The sequence below is a fragment of the Manihot esculenta genome, chromosome 7 (genome assembly GCF_001659605.2).
Source record: "Manihot esculenta cultivar AM560-2 chromosome 7, M.esculenta_v8, whole genome shotgun sequence".
Taxonomy (NCBI): Eukaryota; Viridiplantae; Streptophyta; class Magnoliopsida; order Malpighiales; family Euphorbiaceae; genus Manihot; species Manihot esculenta.
In genome coordinates, this window is record NC_035167.2 from 4,701,042 (window position 1) to 4,711,306 (window position 10,265).

Below are 10,265 nucleotides of genomic sequence, written 5' to 3' on the forward strand. Positions count from 1 at the left end.
AGTTTATAGGTTTCTGCAGCAAAATAAAGAAAACCCAAAAAAAAAAAATTACATTATTGAAGAAGAAGAAGGACATGCAAGTGCGTGCATGCAAAATTAATACGACGTACCTGCGAGCTATTGAGGGCTATAGTTATATAAATCAACCACATAAATTCTATTAGGAGGCAAGTGTTCATTGTTGATCTTTCTCAGTAAATAATAACGAATCAGCTCGTCATCACTAGGAGCGAATCGATACCCAACAGGCAACGAGTTGAAATATCTCTCAACGTCATCGCTACTAGTACTGCAATCTGCAGCAACTCCTTTGTTCTTGTTCTGATTTTGTTCCATTAGATTGACACAAAACAGAAAATCAGAGAAGGGTTTTTTATGAACGTATGTGTTATGTGTTATGTGTGGGTGTTGAAATATTTATATGTTTGTGTCCATTTTTTCAGACCATTACTCAAACAAATTAGGTTTCCTTCTTAGAATAGGAACGGGATTTTGAAATAATATAGAGTTGTGGAAGGATTAGAAGTATTTATTCAAATATTTCCATTTTATATTTTCTTTCTTTTTTTCACGTAGGATTTTGAAATATTAGGTTTCCTTCTCTTAATGGAAATGTTCATGAGGAAGTGTAATTAGATTAGGAAAAGGATTTTGAAATAATGTAGAGTTGTGAATATGTGGTTGGTTAATAGTTAATTAAATATCATAACAAATAGTTTTTTATAAATTATTTTTGTAGTTATTAAATAATAGTGTTTTTGTAATACCCGGCTAGACTCCGGTATCGGAATTCTTACCGTCCGGTGGAATTTCGGATGTCGAAAACCCTATAAGGGTAAAATCATGTTTTTATGAAACGTTTTAATGTATTTTATGATTTTAAGTAAGAAAGAAAATGAGTTTTTGCATGAAAATAACCTTGGAGGAAGACCCAGGTTCGGCCGCCGAACCTCAAGTTTGACCGCCGAACACACATGCGCTTCGGGAGTGCTTTAGGCCCCCGAAGACATAAGTGAGGGAAGTCCAGGTTCGGCCGCCGAACCTTACGTTCGGCCGCCGAACATGGCATGGATGCGGAGGCACGTATGGCCCCCGAAAGTGGCCTGGCCAGCCACCTATAAAGGGGTCCCCATGTCCGAATGGGCGAGCTTTTCTCCCTATTTTCGGCTAAGGTGAGTCTCCGCCGCCCTCATACCGATCTTAAGTTCTTCCTTCAAATCTTTTATGATTTTTATGAGTTTTCACCTTTGTTATGAAGATTTTTGAGCAAAGAACGAGTTTTGGGAACTTGGAGACCAAAGGGTTGATTTCTCTTCATCTTCGAGTTTGGATCGTTTCTCCTCTCGATTTTCAAGAGGTAAGCCTAGATTCGACCCTCCTTGCATGTTTTAAGTAAGTTTTAAGTTGATTCATGGGGTAGAATGGCATGTATAGGTTTATGTTGTATATATGGATTTATGTGTGTTTAATGCAATGTTGTTGGGGTTTAGGCTAGTTTAAGATCCCTATGTGCTTGTATGCTTGGTTATGTATGTTTGGGAGTGTTGTAGAATAGGTTTATGCATGTTTGTATGGTTTGGGAGGCAATATGTACAAGAGGAGGCTGAGTTCTGCCCTTTGGAAGAACTCAGGTTCGGCCGCCGAACCTGCCTGTGGTGGCTTGTTTCAGCTGCCGAACCCTGCCCCCGAAAGTTGGACTTTTGCCTCTGGAGGGAACCTTCGACCGCCGAAAGTGCCGCCGAAGGTGCATGACTTTCGGCTCTGGAGGGACTTTCGACCGCCGAATCTGCCGCCGAAAGTGCCCTGTTCAGCCTTCCTTTGTATGATTTCTATGATTGTTTTAAGGTGTTTTAAGGGGTTTTTGGGGAGTAGTTTAGAGTTATGTTCATGTATGTTTGGTCCCTCATTTGAGTCCACCTGTGTAGGTTCGGACACGAGGAACCGAGGACCCCAGCAGTGAGACAGCTGCTTCAGAGTCTTGTCAGAGCTAGCTTGAGGTGAGTGGAATAAACCTTATGTTTTAAATTAATGAAAGTTCTAGCATGATTCATGCATCATGAATGCTATGAGATATATTAGGTTGTTTGCATTAGAATTCACGAATATGTTGTATTGCATATTATGTTGTTGATGTGGATGGATGTTGGATGATTCTTTAGTCCTCGTAAGATATGATATGATGATGATACGGTATGGAAGACCAGTGAGGCCCATTCTACGCCCCTGGCACTATGTAAGAGAAAGACCAGTGAGGCCGATTCTACGCCCCTGGCACAGTTGGACTGTTATGTTATGTTATGCTATGTAAGAGAAAGACCAGTGAGGCCCATTCTAATCCCCTGGCACAGTTGGACTATGTAGAGGGCTATTGGTGACAAGTTCATCCTTGATGTGATATGTTTGTGATTTGATGCATTCCATGAAGGCATGAATTTTAATGTAATGTTTTTATTGTTCTGCTCACTGGGCTCTAGTAGGTTACCCCTCTCCCTTAACCCCCAGATTTGCAGGTACGGGATAGACCAGGAGGTCAAGAAGAGTAAAGTCTTGAGTTATGTAATAGATAGATGTGGACATGAGAAATATGTTGATGTAATGTAAAAGTTTTGGATAGTCATGTTATGTAATGAGGTTATTGAGGATTAGAAATTGTGCTTAACCGTATGTGTATGGTTATCCCCTTTGACACATGATCTATAAAATGTTTTTATGATGTTGATGTTTAACCAAGCTTAATGTATGTTATGGTACCCCATTGGAGCATTTGATGAGGGCTCCAGTGTGTGGCTTATGTTTATGGATATGTGCATGCACAGGTTAAGCTTGATAAAAGGAAAGAAAAAGTTTACAGGTTTATGAGTATGTATGATCATCTATGGGATTAAACAGGTATACAGGATGTATGTTAGGCTTGCTACGGGTCCCGGCGACCTTATGCCGATCTAGATCTTAGCGCCGGTAACGGTCCGGTTTCCGGGTCGTTACAGTTTTAACTAAATTAAAATACTGAATATTATTTTAAAATTAATTATGGAACAGAAAATAATATACATTTTTTAAAGATATTTATTTATGGTATTTTTTAAAAATTGAGAGGTTAATGGGGTTTACAAAATTTATCCAAAATATTGCAGCATATCAAACAGGGAGCTCTGCCTCTCCTCCTCCCTGTGCACTGAAGATGCATGATCATAAGCTCCTTCAACAGGCATAGGCTGATTTGAAGAGCTAGGTTGAGCATCAAATTCTCTAGTACTTTTCTCAGCAGCAGCTGCAGGTTCGAGCAAAGGACTGGGTTCCTCAAATTCTCTAAATACTAAAATTTTAATTTCGATTTATTCAGTTCGATTCGATTTTAAACCGAACCAACTGAATGCTCACCCCTACCCCAAAGACATTTTTAAATAAGTCAACTTTGACGATTTATTATTATCAAAATTCTGAATCTAGCCTTCTCTTGGTTCATTGCATGGAGATAGGAACGTTCCCTTTCTTCAATGTGATAAAATTAGAATATAAACGGGTAAGGTCTTCATAAAAATTATTCTATTTAAATTCAAAGCGGATTAAAATCATTGATATTTAGAATTCATTTTAAATTTAATTAAAATTTATTTAACTCAATTTAAATTTGATTATTATTATATAATAATAATTAAATTTTATAATTTTATAAATTTTAATTAATAATTTATATAAAAATTTATTTTTATTATAATTTTCATTTTAAAAGATTAAGCAATACATAAATAAATGGCAATTTAAGTTATTATTGATTATTTGAAATTTGAATATTATATAGAAAACATTTAAAATTAAATTTAGATTAATTTATAAATTCTAGATCATTTTAGAACCAACTATTAATTAAAAAAATAAAAGAAATAATTTTTTTAATATTAATGTTATATTAAAATTAATATATGTACCTCTTAATGTTTGTAACTCAATAATTTAGATTCTAAATTTTAACTATATCAAATTAAAAAATTTTTTAATTGTCTAAAATAGTATATATATATATAATAAAATTATTTTTTTAAAATAAATAATTTTAACTTAAAATATTATGGTCTGATATATAAAATTTAATGTTAAGTTATTAATTTATTATAAATTTTATAAATTATACACAAATCATAAAAATTGGAATGTTAGCATATTTTACCGTAATTTCACATCTGTGGTGAAAATGAGTAATCTGCCTTTTATATGAATCATAAGCACTCTTCCCTTTAATTTAATTTTTGATGAGTTAGATCTATTTTAAATTTAATATAATATGAGAGTCTCCCATTTAATATTGAATTTCCTATAAATATATCATGTATCATAGATCTCTTATAAATATATGACGTATTAGTAAAATTTTAAGCATTAGCACTTTACTCTTAAATTTTTATTAAAAAAATCACAATGAGAAATTTAGTATTAAATAAATAAATTTGGTATAAAATAACTTACAAAAATGATAATTTATAAATGTGGCTTAGATTCTTATCAATTTATATTATATTTGAGTTTATTTAAACTTGTTATAAAAAAAATTGATCTAAAATAGAGAGATTAAGGCAAAAATTCACTTGATTATTTTATTTGAGTGAAATGTGTTTATATATAGATCTATCGAGTATTCTGAAAAATGTATACGTCATAATATACGATTGTTGTTATAACAGAAAATATGTGAGTTAAGAGAGAGAAAAAAAGAAAATTCTAAAATATCCGATCGATTCCAATCTAATCATTTTAAAATAGTTATCCGACCTAGTCTATTAGATTGGTCGTTAGAACTGGTCTTCTGATCTGATCTCTAATTTTGGGTGGTCGTTCGACCTGATTTTGAGTGGTCGTCCAATCTAAACTTTTGGAGTGGTCGTCCGATTTATTGGACTTTTTATCTGATTTTGGGTGGTTGTCCGATCTATCCGATTTTTACTATTTTTAAATTATAAAATAGTAAAAATTTTAAATTTTCTTGTAAATGGTCCTTTTTAAAATGTATTTATCTATCAAATCAACAATTGCTATGTTATTAAAATAATAGTAATTTTATTACAAAATATGGTAGAAGCTAATCTAAACATAATTTTCTATTTTTTTTTATTGTTTAATAGTATAAATTAAACTTTAATATAAATAAAGTTCTCCATTCAAAGGTCTAAGTAGAAATTTCTCATTTAAATAATTAATTAAAAATAACAATTGCCAAAAATAATTGAGATCTACCCATCAAACTCTAGAATTAAGTGAAAAATAATTTTAAATAATTAACTTGATCAAACTCTAGAATTAAGTGAAAAATAATTTTAAATAATTAACTTGACTTTAATAAATAATTGTAAATAACTTGACCTTCATCCATTTGCAAATTCCAAGTGACTTCATCATCGACAACTCATGTGACCAAATTAGACAAGACAAATTCAGTATTTGTTGTTTTACAGATCCAGATCTCAAAAAGCAGGAACAATGGCGTAGGAAAATTTTTTCACATTGTTTGAGATTTGTGAACTCGGAAAATATTTTTTAATTAAAAGAATTACTTTATTTGAAATAACTTTTTTCATAAAAAAAACCCATTTTGTGGAATTTGAAATTTTAGTAACATTGTTATATATTATTAATATTTTTTTTAAAATTAAAATTAAAATTAAATTAATAAAAAATTATTTTATTAAAAAATATTTTTAGAGAAATTCGATATTAATTTTTAAATATTATCATTATTAATAAATTAATTATCTACAAATTTTTAAAATTTATTAAAATATTATTATTTTTATTTTCATCAAAAAAGTAATTTTTTAAAAAAAAATTTAAAATTTAATTTTTTAATATGTATGAAAAATAAAATAAATTATAAAATAACTAAAAAAGAAAATATGGACAAAAATGATGAAATCAAAGGAGTAATTTAATATTTTTTATTATAATTATGATATATTGAAAAATGTTTAGTTTTATTATATAAAATTTAAAATTTTGGATATAACTATAAATTAATATAAATGTTTAAATTTTTTTATTGAATAAGTCAGGCATATTTTAATATTGTATTTTTAATTTGTCGAAAGGTAATAGTATATCGATAATTGTTAAAATTTTAATTATCCGTCACTATTTATTTTTGTGATGAAAATTTTTAAAATTGTTAAAATTTTTATCTTTTAATAATTGTATTCTTATGAACTGTTTGCAAGTGATACAAATTTTTCAGTTCGAACTCAATTTGATTTTGAATGATTATAAATTTTTGTTAAACTCCATAACTGATATTCCTTCTCCGGCTCCTCTATCTCCTGCACCTCATTCATGGAGGTTCGAAGTCTTTCTCAGCTTCAGTGGCCAAGACACCAGAGGTAACTTCACAGACCATCTTCTTTCTGGTCTGCTAGAGAGACAAGTGAAGGCTTACAGGGACGACAAAAACCTACCACGAGGAAGTTTCATTTCAAAAGCACTTCTAAGAGCAATTGAAAGATCGAAAATTTCCATCATCGTCTTCTCCAAGAATTATGCAGCTTCAAGGTGGTGTTTGGATGAGCTTGTGAAGATTATTAAATGTAGAAAGCTCTTGGGTCACATTATTCTCCCAGTTTTCTTCGATGTAAGACCTGATCATGTTGCCAAGCAAACTGGTCCTTACAAGAAAATCTTTCGAAAGTATGAAGAGAAGTACAAGAACAATAAGCAGAAGGTTGAAAAGTGGAAGGATGCTCTTAAGACAGTTGCAGAGATAAGCGGTTGGGACAAGGAAAATTACAGGTAACACTCTCTGATTACTGTTTAATGATATAAACTTAAACCATTTTCTTTTCCCTTTCCTTTTCACTACTGCCGTCTAACTACGTGTAAAACTATTTTGTTTCTCATCTGCAGATCTGAATCAAAGTTGATTAGAATCATAGCAAAAAAAGTAGTACGTAAACTGAGAAAGGCAGCCCCAACTGTTGGCAATCAGCTAGTCCAACTGAATTCTAAAGTGGAGGAAATGAAGCTCAAGCTATACGAGAAGTGGGAAGAAATTGGCACAATAAAATTTTATGGGTTGCAATGGGGCAGAAAAATATGGGACAGTTCTAAAGACAAGAAAAGGTGGCAAAGCCAACATGTTAGTGAATTTTGCTTGATGAAGTGGACAAACTAGAACAGCTAGTGAATTTTGCTAGAAAGCAAGATTGGTTTGGCCCTGGAAGTAGAGTCATCATATCAGTTGGAGATCCAAATAAAAATAACATGAACGTGCTTCATATAAACTATGAAGGATCTATCAACAGAGACAAGAACATATTTCTAGATGTTGTCTGTTTTTTTAAGGAGTTGAACAAAGAGAATGCAATGAGGATTAAAAAATTATTGTTTGATGTCCCAGCTGAAAAGGTCCTCGTCGATGACTTTACCATCACTATTGAAGATAATGACAATCTTTTGATACATGGACATAGAAGCTTCAACATTCTGGTAAGCCCATCTCCAACTTAAAGCTTGGATTTTCAACATTTTAATCCATCTTTCAAAATCAAAAAATTCATTAATAAACATTATGCATATAACTGTCGTATGGGTAAAATATACATTATGCTACCTCATCTTATGCTTAATTATATTGTAGGAAATAGAATATGAGGTGTCCCCAAAAAAGACCAAGCCCAACAAAGCCACAATGAAAGTGGAGCCGCTACCAAATGGTCACCCACCAACGCCAGTCTCCAATCCTCAATTAGAAGTGGAAGATGCTGTTCCCAAAGAAGATTTTCCACAGCAGGAAAAAAATAAGGTATGGATTCTCTCTAATTATCGGGCCTTCTCCATATTTCTGAAAAGAAAAATTATTTTTATAGAGCTGTTATATTTAATTATTGAATGTGATGAGACTTGAATAGGTTATTGGTTAAAAAGGAGGAGTGTTTACTATACCTTGAAAAGGTTTTCAACGAAGTTGCTGTGGATTTCACTCTGTTCCACTTATTAGATAATTTTCAAGTGAAAGAAAAACACCACCATTTAATTCCATGATCAGCTGTTCTTTCTTCCATTTGTAAGAACTTTCATTTACATGGGCCATAACACCTGAAACGGGAATTGTTTTGACAAGGTTCCTCCATCTCTCATGGAAAAGCAAGAAAAGTTAGTGCCAAATGGGATTTTGAAAGCTCCAAAGGTTGAACTTTTGCCGCAAGAAGAAGTTCACAATGAAGCAGCAATGGTGAAACCAGAAATGGAGCTTCCAGCACAAGCCGAAGAAGATAACTCAGAAGACACAAAGGTAAATCCCCCTTATGATCTTTTCATCCATTTGAAGTATTCAATTTTCCACAATGAAGATTTACTCTAATATTCATTTGCTTCCAGGACACTTTGCAGGAAAAGAAACAAGAATTAGGAGACTACTTCAACATGTCATTAGAAGAAATCCATCAAGCCAATGCCTTTAACAACATCGAGAAAATTGTCAGCACCTTGACTCATAATTCTGCTACTTTATATGAGAAAGCAAACCTGCAAAAGCTTATGGATCGTTTCACAGAGTTCAAAGGGAGTGTTCCTGACTCCGTGACCACTGCAGAGAGAACCCAAGCTCACAGCATATCTCTCCTTATGAAGTCCATAATGCTGAAGCAAAGTCTGGCTCATGTACAAGAACAGCTCCGTTCTTCAGAGGCTGGGCTATCCAAGATATCTAAAGAAAAGGAAGAATTAGATATCCAAATTCAGAGTTTGATTTCCAGGAAAGAAAAGCTGATAGAGCATAAGAAGTCCACTGAATTTCAATTGGAAACGACCAAGAAAACCGTATCCACTAATCTGTCAGAACAGAAGATGATAGATGGAGAAATTGAGCAAGCATATGAAAACTGGTTCAAGGCAAAAGAAAAGCTAGTCTTGGCCAACGCAAGCTGGAAATTGTTCAAAGAATGTATCGAGTTATAAGCAGAACAAGTATCTTTGCTTAAGCAAACATGGTTTTCTTTATATGTAGTCTGTTTCTTTTCATTTGGTCGCTACTAAGTAATAATAAAGTACCTACTGCAAAATAAATGAATGAACATTGTCTTTACTTCCTAAAATGATCTGTCATACCAAATTCTTGTTCTTATTCTCTGAACTTTAAAATTCTACCAATCCTTTCTAGACAAATGGATTACTCTAACTTAAATAGTAGAGGGTCCCCATGAGAAATATTTTTCCTATGTTTGCAGGTCTCACCTGCTGAAACAGCCAGTGGGAACTTACCCAAAAGAAGAAAAAGAAATCACAAGGGCAGTATATGGGCTTCCTTATAAGTATCTCCATGTCTTATGTGAGCCATAAAATTCTGTGCGTCACTTTGGCAGTTCCAAGACATACTTGGTCCAGCTTGCATTGTGTTGCCAATACTACCAGATATTTGTCAAGGCCACCGCACTAAGTTTGAACAAAGTTCCCAACTTTCACTAGTTTAATTTCTCATATACATTACAGATTGGAATTCATTAAATGTACACATCAAAGGTAGATCCAGATTCAAATCAACTTATAAGTTGATCTTCATTGTTTGTGGTTCAAATAGCTTATGATATGTGATCATGACCCACCATTATTTTTTGCTGGTAACCCATAAGACAGAAGGATGCATATATTATATGCTTATGCTACAACTAGATGGGTTAATTATCAAACATGCCAAGCTTGTAAACAATCTTCCACAACCACCTATCACATGGTTTTGCTTTCATGCACCCCTGCCTTGTGGAAGCTCCATGAAATGGATTGTCTGGCCTTGTAAATATATAACCAAGTCAATACTTTCCCTTATACCCATCAAAAGAAAAGCATTCAACAATTTTCCTTTAGAATATAAAGGCCTCTTCCTTTATTTCCCTCCCAACTTTCAGTTCTTAAAGAAGATTAACAAGATGATCAGTAGCAACAAACTTCTGAAATTGGCCAGGAAATGGCAGAAGATGGCTGCCATCAGGCGAAGAAGAATCACATCCTCACAAAATGTTGGAAGTACAGATACTGCATCAGTAGCTGAGAAAGGCCATTTTGTTGTGTACTCTACTGATAAAAAACGCTTCCTTCTTCCCTTGGAATATCTTAACAATGAAATCATCAAAGAGCTCTTGAACATGGCAGAAGAAGAGTTTGGATTGCAAAGTGAGGGGCCACTCACACTACCATGTGATGCAGACCTTATGGAATATGCAGTTGCTTTGCTTAGACGAAGAGCTACTAAAGATGTGGAAAGAGCATTGCTGGTGTTCATAGGTACCAGTTGC

General features: G+C 33.0%; 3 protein-coding genes across 3 annotated transcripts in view; all 3 read left to right on the forward strand.

Moving 5' to 3' along the window:
* Positions 1 to 5,885: 5,885 nt before the first annotated feature.
* Positions 5,886 to 6,772, forward strand: LOC122723954 (disease resistance protein RPV1-like). The gene is made up of 2 exons (XM_043958084.1): positions 5,886 to 5,912; positions 6,221 to 6,772. Exons 1-2 carry the CDS (start codon positions 5,886 to 5,888, stop codon positions 6,770 to 6,772), a joined length of 579 nt encoding a protein of 192 aa, XP_043814019.1.
* Positions 6,773 to 7,124: 352 nt separating this feature from the next.
* On the forward strand, positions 7,125 to 8,934 carry LOC110608068. The gene is made up of 4 exons (XM_021747280.2): positions 7,125 to 7,464; positions 7,616 to 7,780; positions 8,099 to 8,269; positions 8,356 to 8,934. The coding sequence occupies exons 1-4, from the start codon at positions 7,240 to 7,242 to the stop codon at positions 8,932 to 8,934; spliced, it is 1,140 nt and encodes a 379-aa protein (XP_021602972.2). The 5' UTR covers positions 7,125 to 7,239.
* An 810-nt stretch (positions 8,935 to 9,744) lies between these two features.
* LOC122723955 (auxin-responsive protein SAUR68-like) overlaps positions 9,745 to 10,265 on the forward strand; it is a 10,407-nt gene continuing 9,886 nt past the window's right edge. Inside the window, exon 1 of the mRNA XM_043958085.1 lies at positions 9,745 to 10,260. Within this exon, the coding sequence (XP_043814020.1) occupies positions 9,900 to 10,260 (361 nt within the window). The 5' untranslated portion in view covers positions 9,745 to 9,899. The remainder of the gene's footprint in view (positions 10,261 to 10,265) is intronic.